At 32.6% G+C, this 20329-nt stretch overlaps 2 protein-coding genes across 3 annotated transcripts; both read right to left on the bottom strand.

Annotated features, from left to right (window-relative positions):
- Positions 1 to 447: 447 nt before the first annotated feature.
- LOC127734563 (uncharacterized) lies at positions 448 to 3028 on the bottom strand. 2 transcript variants are annotated; one of them, XM_052244499.1, is made up of 2 exons: positions 2913 to 3028; positions 448 to 2010 (listed from the first exon to the last, which is right to left on the bottom strand). In XM_052244499.1, exon 2 carries the CDS (start codon positions 1981 to 1983, stop codon positions 532 to 534), a length of 1452 nt encoding a protein of 483 aa, XP_052100459.1. In that variant the 5' UTR covers positions 1984 to 2010; positions 2913 to 3028; the 3' UTR covers positions 448 to 531. The 2 variants fall into 2 exon arrangements, with proteins under 2 accessions (XP_052100459.1, XP_052100458.1); XM_052244498.1 differs by lacking the exon at positions 2913 to 3028 and adding an exon at positions 2583 to 2904.
- Positions 3029 to 6175: 3147 nt separating this feature from the next.
- On the bottom strand, positions 6176 to 12503 carry LOC127734564 (uncharacterized). The gene is made up of 2 exons (XM_052244500.1): positions 12415 to 12503; positions 6176 to 9963 (listed from the first exon to the last, which is right to left on the bottom strand). Exon 2 carries the CDS (start codon positions 9929 to 9931, stop codon positions 8483 to 8485), a length of 1449 nt encoding a protein of 482 aa, XP_052100460.1. The 5' UTR covers positions 9932 to 9963; positions 12415 to 12503; the 3' UTR covers positions 6176 to 8482.
- Between the last annotated feature and the right edge of the window lie 7826 nt (positions 12504 to 20329).

Genomic DNA, 20329 nt, shown 5'->3' with positions numbered 1-20329 from the left:
TTTATTTGTTTTTCCTTAATTCTTTAATACAATATTGAGTTTCAAAAAAGATCATGTTCCGGTATGTTTTAGAAAAAAAATGGTTTGTTTTTTAATAAACTGTTTTTGGTGGGAAGGGTATGTAGGGTGTACAATAGTGTAACATTTTACAGATCGTTCAAACTGTCACATTTTTTAAACCGGTATAAAACTAAAACTAAAGCAAATATAAATGCATTGTCTGTGACATATTGGAAGGCTTATAATTAACTTGTGGTCTCTATGAAAATGTATGTCAAATATGGTTTTAAAGATAAAAATTTAGCTTTTTCGAGTTCATTCATAGAATAAAAGATATTTTTGTATTTGTTTTTATTCTGTTATGATTGATACACTTATATAATTTGATGTTGTGATCCTACTTTGGGTAATTAGCTTTTGTAATTCTTTGTGGAATATAACGAAAAATATAGATAACACAAATATATTATGAGTAGCTAAACAAACAATAAATAGACAAATTACTGATAAAATCAACGAAAAGCATCAGACCTACTGGAACAGTAATTTTAAACCTGTCTCGTATTTCGCACATTCTAATTGCTGTTTTTTAAAATCTTCAATAGGATCCCATTTCAGCTCTTTTAGATATGGTTTAGTTGTGGTTCTTAGTTCTGCGATTGATGACCATTTCTTTTGTGCGATGAATTTTTCCAATGCCGGTTTGATCTGGTCGATAAAGTCGTTCAAAAGAGGCAGTTTTGGACTCAACGGCATTATCTTTTCGATCGCCATCAATTCGCCGAGGTCGACAAGGGAAGGATTCGGTGCTGAATTCATGCGGATTGTGATGTTTTCTTGTGTCATCTTGCGAATTATATGTAGAAGCAAATCTACATATCTACTATGATGCTCAAAAATGATTGCTGTCTCTATTGGTGATAATGGCCTCATTTGATCGGCCTCTTTCCAACCAAAAACATTCAGGTTTCTCAGGAAAGGGTCAGGTAGGTAAGCATCGTCTAAGCGTTTTGAAATGTAATGCAGAATGTCCAACGTACAGATTTGTTCCGAGCTGGATCCAGTACATTTTGCAAAATTTTTTACAACTGCCGACTTAACAAGATACGATGGTAAATCATGATAATTGCTTAAAATATACTTGAGGAATTTCTGGCAGTTTCTGTGGATATTATTCATTGTCTTTAAGATCGCAACTTCAGCAGGGGCAAAATCTATCAGCCAACATCCACAACCCTCTTCATCGTCATCTTTTTGGCAGCCTTTTGGCACCAAGTAGCATTTTCGATTAATCGCAAACGCGCGATCCTTATGTTTCTCATCATGAAATAATAAACTTCCGTGGACTCTCTCAAAATGTTCAATTTGCTCTCTTGTAATTTCTATAGCTGGCATAGTATCTACGCTGATTTCTGTGTCGTGCCATTTAAATAAAACGTTCCAAGCTTCAATTTCATGTTCGCCTAATATTTGAAGGACAGCGTGTTGAACATTTGGTCTCAGTCCCATATCAGCCAAATTCCGTTTGATTTGCTTTAAATTCCCAGATTTTTCTGAAAGGTCACCTACTTTTTGTAATTGTGATAGTAAATGTTTTCTAAATTCCCAAAAATGCAGCTGGTTGTTTTTAAAACAATCATTCAATCTTGCAGTGGGGTCCTCCAGAAGGAGTCTTACAAATCCTGGTCTGCATCCCTCCTTCAAAACTATTTTGTCAACGGGAAAATCTTTCATTTGGAGAATCATCATAAAATCGAATTCATGAGCTGAGAATAATCGACTACCTTCCTCCATACTGCCTACTGGTATAACTTCAGAAAGTTCAAACTTCTTATTCTCATTCAAAGCTTTTTCCCAAATTTTCCCAATTAGGTTCTTAGTTAATTTTTTTATATCGTTGATATCTTTGTCACTTGTACTTAGATTTACAGACCTCATCACAGATTTAAAGTATTTTGTAAATGTATTTGGACCCTCAGACATGTCAATATTTTAAAGGTGACGCTTTTTCTGAAATATACAAATTTGTTGTAAGTATTTCATTTTACACACTTATGTTATTCAATTATTTTTTCGAATCATTTTTTTTAACCTTTGGATGATTCATTAATAAGGAGCTGTAGTTTTTAGGCAAATAAATATATCAATAAAAAATAAACACTATTAGGAAAACGTACTACCGAACCTTTGATAATTACATCACCTCAATTTTAGACGAACCTCAAACTATTATTTTAAATCAAACCAATAATAATAGATTTCGATTAACATTACTCAGACAGACTCAGATTTTCAACAAAAATACTCAAATTAAAAAGCTTGAAGAATGTATAGGAGTTGTTTTCCACAGTATCTATGCTGAATGCAGTATAAAAACAATAAAAAGACACCGGTTTAGATCAAAATGGTCGTTTCAATTTAAAATATATTTTTAAACGTTTGATTTCCCACTGCTTTCCATTAGGTAATATGATTAAATAAAAGTCCGATGTAGATTTTCGGCTTTCGTTTTGGTTTCATGTAATTTTCTTTTGTTTCAATTTTTTTTATTTATTTTCAGTTGAAAGTTTAAGATCACTTACCCAATGTCAGGAAGATGACATTATATCCAGTTATTTTTTGTCTCTAAGAATAATTTTTTTCACATACTGGTTTCATAGCCTTTTTTTGAATTTCTGTCGATGCCGATATTGGAAAAAAGTGAATACGAGTAATCGTTGTCGTCAAATAGTTAAAACATCATGACAAAACTCGCCCCATTATTAATACAGTATTGTTTGCATTGCGAAGTAAACAATATATTCGCTTTAATAAAGGGTTCATAGTAAATACCATAGGCTTCCTACAACTGCATCCATATCAACTTGTTAAAATAAGACTAGATACAGTACAGTTTGTATAGGTTTTCTTACCGAAACTGGAAATGACTTGTATTTTGCACCAAAAAAATCGAGTAACAGTAGCAGTATGTGCGTGTTCCTATTCACATCCTCGTCCTTATGTTAAGAAGTGTTTTACAATAATGTGATTGTATTATTTACTACATGGTTCATTGCTCTTACCTTGTTTCCTAATAAAGAATGTTGTTATTAATATGCCAGAATATCTACTAAACATTCAGATATGCAAATGAATTAAATACTCCTAACTTTAAATTAAATTGCGGATTTATTACACCTTTTTTAAAAATATTTAAGACTTATAAATTAACCCCTTATTTTATGATATTTCAATTTTAATCAAAGACATCACGATTGTAATACATGTCTTCGCCCTGTTCATTCCTATCTTGATTATTGAATCAACACATACATATATTAACGGTAAAGTGGATAAATTGAAAAATTTAATAACACTTCCCCTTACCTTGATGATATGTTTGCTTTGAATATTAATAAGATTTATCTAATTATACTGCAAAAAATACCCCAAGGGAAGTAACTATGGATAAATATATATTATAAACAGCAAATACTTGTGCTTTTCTTGATATGGATATATTCTTGTATCACTCTAATTAGTTTTAAGAAGTTTCAAATCAGACAGCAGTATACAGACATCAGTTTAGGTGCAAACATATTGAAATGGGAGCGAAAACAGTTGAAATCGATTGATCTCCAAACGGATTGTCATTATATTCGTTTCCTGCTATGCATGCATCAAGCATTATACAATGCAGAAGTCACATCCTGAATGATGTATTACAGCCATGAACTCATTTAAATTGATGATGACAGATAGAAAATGGTGGATATTTTGGATGTAAGATTGAGTAAACTTGTCTCAAATAGGTTGAGTAAGAAACTGACTCTATAATATTCAGGAGAGGCAAAAGATACCAAATGTACATTCAAACTCATGTCGAAAATAAACAGACAACGCCAAAGCAAAAAAAAAACGGACAAAAGACAAACAACAGAATACGAAACACAACATAGAAAACTAAAGACTGAGCAACACGAACCCCACCAAAATCCGGGGATGATCTCAGGTGCTCCGGCAGGGTAAGCAGATCCTGCTCCACATGTGTTATCCGTCGTGTTGCTCATGTTAGTACAAACCCGGTGATAAGTCTCATTCGGTAGGTCAAATTCGGGTAAAGGGAGGACGGGGTTGTGGTTACGACGATTGGAACATATACGTCGTCATCTGTGAAACAGATATTCGATAATGGTCAACCAACTCGTGATGGCGTCCGTAAAATTTTCGAAGGGATGATTTGAACTGCACCAATAAGAGCTCTTTGTTTAATAGCTTTCTTGTGAGCAGCAACCCTCTATCAAGGAAATCATGATAGGAAACGCAAGCCCTGGAATATCGTATTAATAATAAAAGGTCCTGCTGGAATATTGCTACATAGATATGGAAAGTTCACAATTGGAAAGCTGAAATCATTTCTTTTGTCATAAAGTTTTGTTCTCAACCGACCCTCATTGTCAATATCTATATTTAAGTCAAGATATGAGGCAAACTTTACCCTATCTATTGCATCCTTTATTTTAAGTTCGATGGGATAGAAGCGTTCAACATTGTCACCAAACTTTAAATTATTTAGTCAGAGGATATCAACTATATAGCGGAGAGTGAAGTTAAAGGATAATGCTATCTTCGTTTTATTCTCCCTAAAAAGCTCCTGTATGAAATCAGCTTTATATGAAAAAAGGAACAGTTGGTTCCCATTGGAATGCCGATTTTTTTTTTTGAAAATCACGTCCTCCAAACGTTACAAATATGTTAATAATCAAGAAATCAAGCATCTTGATAATATCAGTTTCAGAGAATTTTTTGTTTGAATCAGAGTTATTCTCTATCAAGTACGATTTATCCCTCCCCAAAAAAAAGATACTTGTATCTTTGTTGGCAATTCTTAATGAAGTTTGTTGCCTGTGATCATAGAATTTGTCAGTAGATGACATCAGCTGTTTGTTTTTATTTTGCTGTAACGAAATATCATATTTTGATTCCACTTTTTTTAACACAAATATTTAGGCACCCACCATTCATCTTTTTATAGGAGGCTGAGAATTTTTTTCTAGGGAAAACATTTAAGTTTTCAACTTATTGGGAAAAATATAATTCAATAACGTAAAGGAACCAGATGTTTTTAACAATGATGTGTTCGCGACACATTCCGATTCAAACAAAAAGATCTTTAAACTAATAGAATCAGATTCTTAATTGTTTTATCGATAACATGGTTGATACGTTTGGTTTTTCAACAAAAACCTCATCATAGAAACTAAGATTTAAATTTGGGACGCCATACGCGCGTTTCGTCTTCAAAGGATTCATCAGTGACGCTCTTCTCAAAAAGTTAAAAAGGCCAAATAAAGTACGATGTTGGAGAGGATTGAGGACCCACAATTCCGAAAGATTTTGTCAAATACAGATAAGGTTACCTATTCCTGGGGTAGAACAGACAGTAATATTCTTATGGAAATCAATTGTTTTCATCTTCTGGCAGCCTTGTTCCTTTATACATATGAGGCAGAATTTAAACATAGGCTTCTTTTTAGGAGAATACACTGAATCTAGAATTACATTTTAACTTCCAGTTCCGCGATTTAAAAGATGTTCTCTCACTGAATAATTCAAGGTTATGTAGATAAGATCTGTCCATTGGACTTGAAATAAAAGATAACGGAGATACTGTTAAGTCTGCTTGAAATATTGACTTGTTTATTTGACAGATACTTTTCAATAGAAATAAACTGTTTTTCATTAACTTTTAATTTGTTTTCTCCAGAAATTGAGAAACAAAACTATTCTTACAAACAATCCCCTCTCCCCTACAGACACCTAAAATACATGGTCAGTGACTCTAATGAATTTGTATTGAATTTAGTAAAACTCAGTTTGAGTTCCTTAAGTATTACGTGCAAAATAAAGATAGTTTTTTTTGTAAGCTTTTCAATATAATATCCCTGTCAAGTACCTGCTATTGAAAAAATGCGAAAGAAACCTAAATTGGAGTTAAATGTTCAGTCTTGGGCCGACAGGAATATAGAAAATATGAGAAAATGAGTCTCCATATATACAATATATAAAGAAAACATCTTCATTTTGGCTTTTATATGTATTATGCATCCATTTTTTTTTATTTTAAAGGTCTTATTTCATTTCTTACAATTTGAAAAGTGTCTTCAATATTCAGTTTGGCTTTTATACGCCCTGTTTTTACTTTTTTTGTTTTTATTTTGTTTGTTTGTTTGTTTTTATTTCTTAGGGGGGGGGGGGGGGTAGGTATTTCATATTTTTTAGTATTTTATTTTCAATTCACTTTTGAGAAATAATGTAAGGCATACGTTATTATTAAACTTTCAGGCAGATTTTTTAGAAGATCATACGGAGTAAGAGCAAATCTTCCTGACTGGCACAACACGTTTTAATATTCTTTCACTGCAAATTTTTATTGGGTTTTATTTCTACCAACAATTACACATTTCAACAACTAACTTTCTTTCTCTCAATTGCAACTTTTATGTCAGGTTGTTTCTTGTTCTTTTATTTTACATTTCTAAACAAAGATAAACATTAGGTACAAAAAAAAAAATAAAACAATGATTAAACCTGCTCTGTTAACAAGAAAATGATCGGCAAAATTAGTGCGTCATTTGTTCCTAGTAATAACACTCATTATGAATACCATTGTTCGATTCAATTACTTGTAGTACATTTTATTGAGTTGAGAGCAAATGAATCGCAAAAACAAGAACCAAATAAACACCAATAACAAAAATTGCCTATTTTGTAGTTAATGATAACATTTCAAGTGTTTACTAGCACTCCATTTCAATATTACCAGAATATAGTTCTTTTAAAAATATTAAATGAATGTATATGTTATAAAATGCATCTGTATGCACTGATGGACATTTTTGTCATTTAGTCTTATTAACTACAAATATGGATATAACATAGTTACAAACTAATTTGTTTTTGTTACCGATGTCCTTCTATGCAAAATTTAACAAAAACATGTAAATTTTGTATAAAAATACCTTCAACAACAAAAACTAATGCTGAATAGCGTTTTTGATTTATAGCAAATACGTAAACATTGTTTGCTTTTTAAGTATATGATATTTCGTTTCCAGTAGGATTTAAATATCTTTGGATTTTGATCCTGCGAGTGAAAGAAATAGAGGACATTAGCCCTACCTTTTTCTTTTCCTTTATTTCTTTTTGGTCATTTGTTTATCAAATATGTTTGTAATTCAAATTTTATATTTTGTTCTATATAATATGACAGTTTGCAATGAATATTTCGGAATATATAATTTTCTGTAGATAAGTAAGTTAATTCGGTCCTGTTTACTCTTGTTTGTTCTTTGTCTGTTAGTTTTTTGTTTCTTTATTTTGTTTTGGTGTAATTGTGTATGTTGTTAGGGGGTAAACATGTAACATTTTACAAATCATTCAAAATGTTAAACAATTTAAAACTAGTATTGAATAAAACTTAAGCAAAACTAAATGCATTTTCTGTGGCATATTGAAAGACAAAATTAACATTATGACTCTGTGAAAAGACATGTTAAACATTTGATAAATTCTAAGGTAAAACTTTTTTCTATTTTTTAACTTATTTTTGAAATGAAAGTTTTTAATTCTTACGTTTGTTTTCCCTTTAAATATAAATACTATATATAAAACAGTTGTAACATTAACTAAAAGAATAAAACAAATAGACAAACAGTTTTCAAAAAGATGTTGCACGCGTTGTTGTGCTAAGCATACCCAACTCGTAATTCAAAATATTGGAAAAAGGAGTACGACAAATCCGGAAAGCGGTACAGCATTATAAAATACCACTGTCATGTTGCTGACCAAACATGAAGTTATTGTGTTCAGTAATAAACGTATTTACACTTTTGGTATTTAGCTGAATATTGTCTCCGAATGACCTAGATCTGACTCCGAATAACGTTCTGACGTCAAGCAACAATCACTTCTTAATTATGACGTCAAAATTTTTTAAATTATGATGTCAGACTTTACGGGAACTTGTGTGATTTTAAGTAATGGCGGACAAATTTGCATACAAGTGTAAATACGTCTATTCTTGACGGAAACATTTGTTTTCCTTCCAACGAAATTAGAAATTCAAAATATCGGTATTAAAAGTAAGAAGGTGTTTGCCAGATTCGAAAGGGGCCAAACTTTACATCCAATTAGTCAAGCTGACGACCAAGTATGAAGTCGTTTTTTTATTCAGTAGTTCCGGATAAAGGTGTGTCCAAAAGAATAATCTTTATTCGTTGAGTTTGCCAGTTCCGAAAAGCGCTCACATATCACAACTGGTATCGTCAAACTGAAGATCAAATATAAAGTCATTATATACTGTAGTTCCTGTGAAAAATGAGACGGGCAAATATCATGACTATTGGACAAACCTACAAACTGTTTGCAGAATATCCCCAAACCTAGCCCACTGCTATAGCGGGTATAAGAAAATAACAAAAAACTATAGCAGTAAGACATACTAGAACAGTAACTTTAACTCTGGCTCCCATTTGGCACGCTCTAATTGCTCCTTTTTGAAATCATCAATAGGAACCCATGGCAGTTTATGTAGGTATTGTTTAGTCAAGGTTCGTAGTTCTGCAATAGTTGACCATTTCTTTTGTGCGATGAATTCTTCTAATGCCGGTTCAATTTTTTCGATAAAGTCGTTCAACAGTGGTAGGTTTGGACTCAACGGCATACACCTTTCGATTACCATGAGTTCGCCTAGGTCGACACGGGAAAGGTCAGGTGCTGAATTGTTGTGGATTGTAATGTTTTCCTTGTTCATCTTCCGAATCATATGTAGAAGCAAAACTATAAATCTACTGTGTTGTTCAAAAAGAATAGCTGTCTTTGTTGCAGATAGTGGCCTAAAACGATCGGCCTCTTTCCAACCAAATATGTTAAGTGTTTTCAGGAAAGGATCAGGCAGGTAAGCATCGTCTAAGCATTCTGAAATATATGTCAGAATATCCAACGTACACCCTTGTACAGACCTTGGTTCCGTACATATATCAAGATGTTTTAAGACTGCCGACTTAATCATATATGATGGTAATTTGTGATAATATCTTAAAAGATACTTGAGGAATTTTTGACAGTCTTTGTGGATTTTATCCATTGCCTTTAAGATCGCAACTTCAGCAGGGGCAAAATCTATCAGCCAACATCCACAGCCCTCTTCATCGTCATCTTTTTGGCAGCCTTTTGGCACCAAGTAGCATTTTTGATTAACTGCAAACGCTCGTTTCTTATGTTTCTCAGCATGAAATAATAATCTTCCTTGGACCCTCTCAAAATGTTCAATTTGCTCTCTAGTAATTTCCATAGCTGGCATAGTATCTACACTAATTTCTATGTCGTGCCATTTAAATAAAACGTTCCAAGCTTCAATTTCATGTTCACCTAATATTTGAAGGAGTGTGTGTTGAACATTTGTTCTCAGTCCCATATCAGCCAAATCCCGTTTGATTTGCTTTAAATTCCCAAATTTTTCTGAAAGGTCACCTACTTTTTGTAATTGGGAAAGTAAAAGTTTTCGAAATTCCCAAGAATGCAGCTGATTGTTTTTGAAACAATCATTCAATCTAACAGTGGGGTCATCCAGAAAGAGCCGTACAAATCCTGGTCTGCATCCCTCCTTCAAAACTATTTTATCAATGGGAAAATCTTTCATCTGGAGAATCATCATGAAATCGAATTCATCAGCTGAGAATAATCGACTACCTTCCTCCATACTGCCTACTGGTATAACTTGAGATAGTTCGAACTTCTCATTGTTACTCAAAGCTTTATCCCAAATTTTCCGAATCAGATCCTTTGTTGAATGTCTTATTTCGTCTATATCGTTGTCACTTGTACTAAGTTTTACAGACTTCATCACAGTTCTAAAGTATTTGTCAAATATATTGGGACGAACAGACATGTCAGTATCCAATAAATGATCAGTCTCTCCTTCTGAAAGATATACAAATTTCATTTGATTTGTTAAAAATGAAATAAAAACTTTATAAATTTCGTGCGTCAGAATGGCTTTTCTAGATTTACCTTCATCGGGAACGCTCAAATTGAACATTGATCTTTTTTTTTATTTTATGCATTAATATCATCTAATTATGTTTATTTCGAAATAGTTATGTTGGAACTATCGATGATTCTTTATAGGTTAATGCATAACAAAAGTTAATTGCTTCGTACAGTTTTTAATATAGATAATGAATACTAGTATTCTTGTGCGGAAAATGTATTGACGAAGCTTATTTATTCACATCGCCTTTGTTTATTTTATTTTATGTGAACCTCAAAATATCATATCGATCAAAAATATGAAAATTGTTGGTCAAAGAAAAACACACCCTTCTAATTCAAACGCAAGCTAGGTGGAATTGTTGTAGTGGACTAACTAACGTCTCCCTTTCGTGCATAAAAGTCACTTGCAGTAAAGGAAAGGTACAAAAAACACATTTTCGTGCTGGAACAGTTAAATCATAGCAGATTAAACATATGTTGGACTCCGATTGACATCCAATCTCAAACCGACGTCCGTTCCAAATCGGAGTTTAATCCGACGTCATAGTAGAGTTAGATTCAATATATCAGCCACTTCTGATTGGCTTATTGAAGTCCTCTTTCGATTTCTCAAATTGAAGTCCAAATCCAATACCGTACAACCGACCCTGATCATTTTCATGGTTTGAAACCCGATACAACCATGCATGTTTTTATAAAGTAATAAGATATGCTATAAATTGTTCAGGTTGCAAAATATTATCGAAATGAAATATAAATGATTATATAATACAGTTAATTTCCCAATGTTTGATACTGTTTATTTCAGGTTTCCACTAGAAAGTATATATCGATCTCTTCCAATTATTAGTGTTTTCGAATGACAATAATAAAGAGTCACAATACGACGGTACGTGATGGTAAACTCTGTAAAAACATTATCAACTGCACATTTTAATTATGCATAAGACCACTAGATGAAACATTGAACTAAACCGATAGTTGATTCCTCACGAATTAAAAAAGTCATTGGGACAAAGATGGACAGGTTTCTGAGTGTTCAACTGACTATATATGCATATACAACAACACTTCAAATACATATAACTGCCAAAGATATCCAAGAAAATTAACAGAATACGTGTATTCCAATGTATAAAACAAAATGAAAAATAAAAACAGTAACATTGCTGTGTAAGAAAATATGCATGAGGATATCCATATGCAAATAAATATTGCATCAAATATGACTGTTTAAAGCCTCATAACTTTATGGAACGACAAACCATAACATTTTGTTAATCCAAAGCCACATAAGAATTTTAAAATCAAAAGGAATTTTTCGTCTATCAATCCTAATGGTCCATTTTGGTTTTGTGGGAATTAGTTAAAGCAAATTTGAGTTTTTGTAAGAAGTAGTCATGGATAAACTACAGTATACCATAATACACCCATCTAAGACGGGCTTCTAAGACAAAACTTATAACTATATGCACAAAGGGAAAAAATAACACCATTCCCATACTTAAACAACCACATCTTACTTAAAATTATGTTACAGCGAAGCACTCCAAAGTTTTTTTAGAAAGCTAAAACTTATAAAGTTTTATGAACTGAAATTTACAAAAATTACATATCTATGATTGTTCATGTCAGCACAAGAGTGCTGGCTACTGGGCTGGTGATTTAAAAAAAAACTTATAGAAGATTGTTTAATCTGATAGGTGCACTCAATGTAAAGCGTCAAGGTTATGAAGGTCATTAAATGCTCAGCATTTTTTTGCATCATATTCATTTACTAACTATTACGGTTGTAAGATATTTTTACAGCAAGGTCAAATTTCTTTAAAAACAGAAATGACACTTTTCAACTAGCCTTCTGACATGAATCCTAAACATTTTGTTGTTTATTATTACTAAGCAACAGTTTCATATTAATAACAAAAGTTTTAATGAGTGTGGATGACAAATTGAAAATTGATTCATACAAAATGCCTATAACTGCCTTCTCGAATGCAATTAAAGTCACTTTATGAAATTTTGTATAAATTAAATGTAATGTTTTATGTAAGATTCTCATCAAAATTATAATGAATACATGGAACATTTTTTTCTCCATAAAAAAATACAATTATTTTAAATCCAAATCCAAGGGGATCAATTACCTTGGCAACAACTCATAAACAAAAGTTTTATCACGTTTATTAATACGTTTATCAGTAGCTAACAGCTCAAAGTTATTTCAAGAAATTATACGACAATGTGCAACAATTTGGTCTGTGCTTACAAATATTTGCATAAAAGTAACCGCGGTTAATGATATAGGCTATCTACTACTGCACCCACCTCAACTTGGTACATTACAATTAGATAAAATGCAATATGTTTAGATTTGCTTACCGAAATTGAAAAAAGTCTTGAATTTCGCACTTAAAAATGTGTATCCGTATCAATATATGTGTGTTGCCAATACACATTCTTGTTTAAAGAGTGTGTTTGTAAATATTTACTAATTGGTCTCACCTAGTTTCGTAATATGCAATACTAGTATAGTCAATTGTATGCTCAAATATTAAAAGTATTGAATAAACTTCTACATTTACATTTAAAAATATTTAAAGTTAATTAAAAAAAATATCGAGCATGAATATGCCGTATTAAACAATATTTATATCAAATGTTAAAATCTAAAAAGTGACTAGTAAAGTAATAAATTTGATGGATACTATCAAAGACCCCATTCTTAAACATTATTATTTTTTCTAAATTTTAACAAATATTACCACCGATGAAGTTCTGACGTGGGACATGTACATAGATAATGGTATGGATATATCTACTTTGGGGTTATCAAGTCACTCCTTGTACACTGTAAGGCGAGAAGAACGCATATAAAAAAAGACAAAAAAGTACATAACACGATATCATAGACGACAAAAATATAACTTCAAGTACGCTACAATATTAACACTTTATAATACAACGATTGCAGTCACTGAACGCAAGCTCGAAGAACACATATCCCACTGATATATTTTCCATGAAGACTTACATATCTATTCAAGTTAATTGTACTTGTATAACCCAGTTAGCTGTACATTTATATCCTAGTAAAGTTATGGGTACTTGTATTCACCCTGTTCAGTCTTTCCTTGATTAATAATTCAACACAAACATTTGAAAGATAACTGTACTGGTTTTGAAGATTTGAGGGCATCAGTAAGTGATTTGATGGTTGCAAAGTCAGTGCACTAGCGACGCGTTAGTAATTTGCGGTGATCTGAAAGGGTTATCATTTTATCCAACGAATTCGATATCCTTTGACTTGCTAGTGGTTGTAGACGAAGGATTAAATTTGATCAAATTTATATAAGTCTCGATTTCAATAAAAATGAACCGGAAGAGGGAAACATAACAACGCTATCTAGCTGAATAACAAAACAATATTTTGAATATACATGTACAAACCAAAACCAGCGATGTCAGATGAAAGAAAGTAGACATTTGGGATGTAGAATTGTAAATTGATGCTTTTAATTGGATTTTACATTGCTATGACGAAATATTTCAATCTTCAGTTCTATAAATAAATATACGTGAAAATTAAAGCCATGATATTTTTTTTTCAGCTTTTGAATATTATATAACTACCATGATCACTGCTATTGTAAATTGTTAAGGAAAATTAGAATGAACTCGAATATTTTAGTATCGAGCACACAGGAATATAAATTTAGTGAGCAATTAAAAGATGACATTGCCAAATTGGCTTTTATAAATCCTATATTTTTATATTTAACGTCACTCATTCTTACTATGATTCAGAGAAAAATAAAAATATATGTATACAATATTTGCATACTTTGAAGAAATACAGTAATGTGACTTTGTTTGTAGACCACACAGTTCCACAACGATTCTCCCACACTGGCAGTAAACTTTTAAATGTTAATAAGATTATATTTCCCCCATAATGTTAAAAAAAACACTAACTACATCACATTTCAATAGATAAAACTTTCATGTAACGATATGTTTGTACATTATTTTAACATTTCAAACAAAAACAAAAACAGTTTTGGGAAAATAAGTAACGGTTAAACATGCTCTATCAGTACATGATTGACCAAAATTGGTGAAATTTCCCCTGATAATAAACAACAAATCAAAATATGAATACTTCGAACTATTTGAATTTGAGTACATTTCATTGAATTTCGAGACAACGAATACTGAAAAGGTCAACAAACGAGCTTTGCCAGTACAAAACAAACACACACACCTACGACAGAAAATGCACTTGAAGTAATGGTGACATTAAATATTTCTCTAGCACTCTATTGCAATATTGTCAGCATGTGCAACAAGTACAACACTATTGGAAAAAATCAACCAAATCATAATAGCAGATAAAGCTTGCTTTGCAGGAAAATGATCGACGTTTATCTGATTATGGTGCTTAGATATCAAATCAATGTGTATGAAATAAAATGCATCTCCGAGCATGAATAGACTTTTTGTCATAGGTTTTAATTTCTACACATACGAATATAACATTACAGAAGTTTTATAAAAGCTTAACTCTTCAAAACTTAATTGGTTTAACACTACTCTATCTGGTTTACGAGGAAGGTTACCGAATTCTTTAACAAATCTTTTCAAGTTCGCCACCATGATCATATGGGTTAATCTTTCAATTCTCTTTTTCCCAATTTACAAGGTTCTTCCTTCTTCTTTCGTGAATCATCCATGACCAATGCCGTCAATAATGGATGATTACAGGTTTTGGTCAATATACTAGATCGGGTCAACATGTTTTAACTTTTTAAAATGTTGTCTGGTAATCGTATTTTATTTGATCCATTGCCGTCATGCTGGCATATTTTTACGACATCAAAACATGATAAAAAGAAGTTCCTTTCGTGGTAGTTTGGGAAAAGTACGTTTAAGTTATAAACATGTAATAATCATATTCTTGAGCTCCGCAAGTTTGAATTACTCATTGATTTAGTCGAATTATTTTGAAATTGTATGTAATTGTAATTAATGCATTTCACCAAACATATTGATAATTTGTTCCATATTTGTCTTTTAGTTTACCACAAACTTGATCTATCACATCACATTTAGAATTTTCCCTCTTACAGTTGTCTTGTTTGTGTTAACCATTGGTTATTCTTTTTTTGACAACCAGAACAAAGATATTCCTGATCATGACAAAGCTATTTGAATTACTTGACGGGTAATTAATGCAAAGCAGTAGATACATGCCTTGTCGACCTATCGAGTGTCTCTCAGATCAAACTGTTTTACTCATGTAATTGTTTATTAGCGTCGACGCGTATGACACTGAAACTGTCATCGTATTATTACCTTCATATTTGATATTAAAAACCGTACTTGAATACAATCCATGTTATATTTAAAAGTAAAAATCATTGTATTGTCACCGAAGCTACGACAAAAGTGAGCGGAAAGAATCTGCCGCTATCAAAAAAACATGTAACCAACAAGATGCCTATACTAAATAGTTGGTGTGTTTACTCTATAATCAATATTTACTGACGACTACACACTCAAGTAATGCGTTATGTTCGTTAATTTTCTTGCAGCTCAATGATTGAAACATGATACAACCGATCATGTATTCATCAATTAATAACTTTGCCAATTGTAAGTAATCAGTAAATTTGCAACAACTTGTCAGTGGCAAAAAGTAATGAGAGCGCAGATCAAGTGATTATAACATAAAACAAGTGACGCTTAATATACCACAAATATTTGATATACATGTATACAATAAGCTTGCATTTTCTAGCATAGTTCCCTTCATAGATGGTTGCTCCTTACCAGTGGTTAAGTTGAAAGCATCCCTTCGAATGTTACGGAGACCACCACGAGTCGGTTGACTGTTGTGGAATATGTGTGTCACAGATGGCCACGGATAGGTTCAAACTGTGATAACCACAATCCTGTCTTCTTTCTTTTCGGTTGTGAAAATACCGATCGAAACTTATCACCTAATGTGTACTTATCATAAGCAACGTGAAAGCTGCCACACGTGGTTGCCCTTCTGGAGCACCTGAGATCATCCCTAGATTTTAGTAGTGTTCCTTAGTCTTTAGTTTTCTATGTAGTGTTTTGATGACTTGTTTGTCTTTTCGTCGTCCATCATTTTTTGCCAGTTTCCCTGGAGTAATGAGCTTTGAATGATTGATATTGGTGTTTTACGTCATTTTCAACGCGCTTGGCTGCATCATGGCGGCCAAGTTTCATTGGTGGAGGAAACCGGAGTGCCACCCATCGATCTTCGACAGGAAAATCGGCAATTTTAGTTTATTTAGATCAGGAGCGGGATTCGAACTTACAACTGCATTGTTGACTGGATATTGCTCACTGTATATGAAATGTTATACCACTATTGAAATAGAAATGCAGTCTTTTCAATAAGGCGATCGCTGGTTCTCGTCGGAAATGAGGTAAACGGTGTTCATTAGGAAAAACATTTATTTTTCTCTGGTTTAAATCTATTTTGTTAAGAATTTCGATTTTATAGTAATTGTATTCTATCAAGATCAAATATAGATTTTTTAAGAAAAATGCTACATCTATAAACTGGTGATTCAGAAACTATTTAAAACTAATTTGAATATTTGCTACATGTATTGTAAGAATGTTATACAAAGTAGTAATCGAATCTCTATGGTTGTGGAGTCTGGAGCCTTAACGTTTAGCTGTAGTATATGGGTCAACATAGAACTTAACAAATAAAATTATATAAACTTTGAGTCTTTAATTTTTATGACCTATGTGACGTCAACCACTTTATAAGCGTAGAGTCCCTTAAACCTCTTCAAAGGCAGTCGTTTGCCTTAGGAGCCGAAGAAGAAAAACCGTAGATCATCCCGAAACCAGCCCAATTTATTTATCTGAAAGACTCCAAACTGTTAGAATAGAATTGGTAAGAAAATCAATTGTGACATCGATGACGCCAAATATTAAATGTGGTCGACTGTTATCAAGTGTGTCTAATTACAAGGTGAATATTTAATCGAACTATCCAAAACACATAAAATAGAAGGTTATGGAACTAATTTGAAATAAAACGTATATCATTCCTTCTAAATAAAGCTTGAGGGTTTAGGACAAAATCGGTAAATTAATGTGACACACATGAGTATGAAAATACTAGTATATCATCTATTCATATGAGACAACTTGAGTCCTTCTTAAACATAATCCACCAAACGTTGGAAAGTAGCCACACATTATTACACAAACCAATAGGATCATTTTAAATTACAATAAGCCTTTTGTGCTGGTGACATCAGTATTGTTGTTCTCTTTCGTTCATTTGAACTTGAAAGTATCCGATATATTAATCAAATATAATTAAACAAATTGACCTGCAGAAACCATTTAGTGAGTCATTTATGCTGGAGAAGGAGGTGTCACAGTGAATCTTTTATAATAAGATAATCGAGTTGCCAAAAGTCTATGCACAGATGTGCGGAGCCATATTTATTTATGTCTGTCATTTATTTTGAAACAAAATGAATTTTTAATGGCTCAATATTACAGTCAAGAAATCCTTACCTCCTTGTTGACTTCTTCTATTTAGTTAGTGACAACCGCCTGGGTTGTTGTCCAAATGGTTTATCGATTCATGTGTTTATTGTGTGTTCTATGCTGCTAGTAAAAGTATTATAGCGGTGTCGACCCAGTGCTTTCCCGAAGCCATCTCTGTTCTGGACAATGTTTCATTGAAAAGGTTTCTCAATCGTTGACCTTGGTTTAAGATAGAAGTTAGCTTCTTCTAATTGTTAGGTCTTTTAAATGATCTGACAAGTCATTAGGCTTATAGTGACGTAATCTTATTCTTGTTAGTCATGCATCAGATTGGCTCAAATTTATCACATAAAGCCAAACAGGTAGACTGATTTTATATACACTTTCCAAATTAGTTATATGGACATGTTGAAAAGATCACAACTAGGACCTACGAGTGTTTTACCAAAACGTTGTTTTTTCATACTTTTTAGGTTGAAAGGTAACCAATAGCATTAATTAACCTACATTTGGAGATAGATTGAAATATGCAATGTTGCTTGTTTCTGGTTCCAATAATTTATAATGTATTATCTATATTATCATGATTTGATTTATTGAATTAATATTGTTTAAACCAAACTACTAGGATCGCCAACTACTTTCCCAAGAGCAATTGGAACTTTTGAATCTAAATCTCTCAGATAACTTGTATTTCATTTTGTTGTAAAGTCAGTACATCTCCCTTTTCAAGGGAGCATTTGTGTTTATGTAGAAAATCTAATCCAATAACAAGTGGTACATCAATTTTTGCTATTATTCATTTGTTTGAAAGCATCAAATTTCCGATGTATGGGTATATCTTCATTATCCATTGTTTTGATCAGACCCCCGTTGGCCAGACACAGTTTGCATTATGTTTGATTTCCATACGATGCGATGTGTCTATGGCTCAACTCACGAGAGAAATATATTTTAAGATATTGGAATAAAATTACTTCATGTGAACTTTATGGATATTGTCCTGTTTTACCGAAAAAATATGTTTTTACTGATGACACTTTTGTGAACTAACAAAATAATTTTACTAACTACCGGTTCTATCAATGGTTGTTTGTATTTTCGGTTTATTTTGATTTCAAGAACTTCTTATATTAATGACTATGGTTGACTTTTTGAGCTACTGTCAATGGAAAGAAAGTTTTTAATACTGTTACGTTCATAGCCCATATTTGTGTTCCTTCTATCTGGAGAAGTCATTGTGTCTACGCATGTGTATTTGTCCATATGTAGAGTTGTTCACATTTCCAATATCAATTTGCACAAAGGTGCCATTGACCCATTGGGGGCCTTGAGCTGTTTTTGCTCTTTGGTCGGGTTGTTGTCTCTTTGACACATTCCCCGTTTCCATTCTCAATGTTATGTCATGTAAAATTAGTGCTAGGCCTATCGCACTGTTTACTCTAACAACAAAGATGACCTGCATTTTCTTCTAAACTTTAAAATCCAAATAAATTGTCCGAATAACCTTCCAATATACCTAACTTCAGACGGTCAGCTTCCTTCCGTAATACGTTCCTGTCTTAGTTTATGTATCCTAGTTTTTAGAGGATTCTGACGATGAAGAAATAAAGTTGCACCCGCCGACTTCAGTTATTGGTGTAATAACACGCATCTGGACCTCCACGGACCATGTCAAGTTTATAAAGAGCGAAATAACAAAAATGCCAAACTCCAAGGAAAATTCAAAACGGAAAGTCCTTTATCAAATGGCAAAATCAAAGGCTCAAACACATCAAACAAATGGTGAACAACTGTCATATTCCTGGCTTTGTACAGGCATTTCCTTGTGTAGAAAATGGTGGATTAAACCTGGTTTTATAGCTAACTAAATCTCTCACTTGTATAACAGTCATATAGAATTCCATTAAATAGACAACAATGTGTGAGCAAAACAAACGGGCATTATAAAACTCCTGCTGTTTACTTGGTCCATTCCAGAAGCTGAGGGTCTTGACGTTACACCACATTTGAAATATGTGGTAAGAACAACAACTCTGTATTAAACACAATTGTTTTAAGAAACTTCGGTAATCTTCAGTTATCGGATGACAAGCTCTTCATGCATATGATTGACTGATCTGTTCTAACGGTGCGCTCCTAAATATTTTAGGAATATTCGGGACGAGAACAGATCGAAAAACGGATTAAAATACTAACATACTTGCATTGTAAAATTGTGTTATCTATTTTGAAATTGATACATATAGGCCTACGTTTTCTTGTGACTGTATTTAATGCAGTAAACCTTCTATAAAATTATTCCGGATAATTACGTTACCTCTCCCGAAAGATTTGTTAAATACTTTTACCGCTTCTTTTGAAAGAGGTAAGTGTTTATATCGCAATATTTTATTTGATATATATGGGAACAACAAAACTGGTTATAGTCTCCTTAGGATTCTAATATTCCCAATAAATGATCGATTGCAGTTGATTCAACTTAGAATGGTTCAATGGGTCTATAGGACGTGCAACTGATAATTCCTCGGGGGGCCACTTGCTATGTAATGAGTGGTAGGGATGAGCCGCTGGAATAGGTCACTATTTCATGCTCCATGTTATATGAAAAGGGTGAGAAATTCAGATTAAATATATCATTAGGTTGATAATATCACTTGCTTGATTATATCATAAGTATCTGAAACTAATCAGAAGTCAGTATATATTTTTGATGCGGTTAAACCACAGTCGTAAATGCATCAGC

Source organism: Mytilus californianus, unplaced genomic scaffold (assembly GCF_021869535.1).
Source record: "Mytilus californianus isolate M0D057914Y unplaced genomic scaffold, xbMytCali1.0.p SCAF_3, whole genome shotgun sequence".
NCBI classification, from domain to species: Eukaryota; Metazoa; Mollusca; class Bivalvia; order Mytilida; family Mytilidae; genus Mytilus; species Mytilus californianus.
The sequence above is the reverse complement of the archived record's forward strand: the minus strand, read 5'-3'. Positions and strand labels throughout refer to the sequence as shown.

What these genes read in the sequence shown, in the direction of transcription:
- LOC127734563 (XM_052244499.1), bottom strand. Translation starts at nt 1,983, where the DNA reads ATGTCTGAGGGTCCAAATACATTTACAAAATACTTTAAATCTGTGATG.
- LOC127734564 (XM_052244500.1), bottom strand. Translation starts at nt 9,931, where the DNA reads ATGTCTGTTCGTCCCAATATATTTGACAAATACTTTAGAACTGTGATG.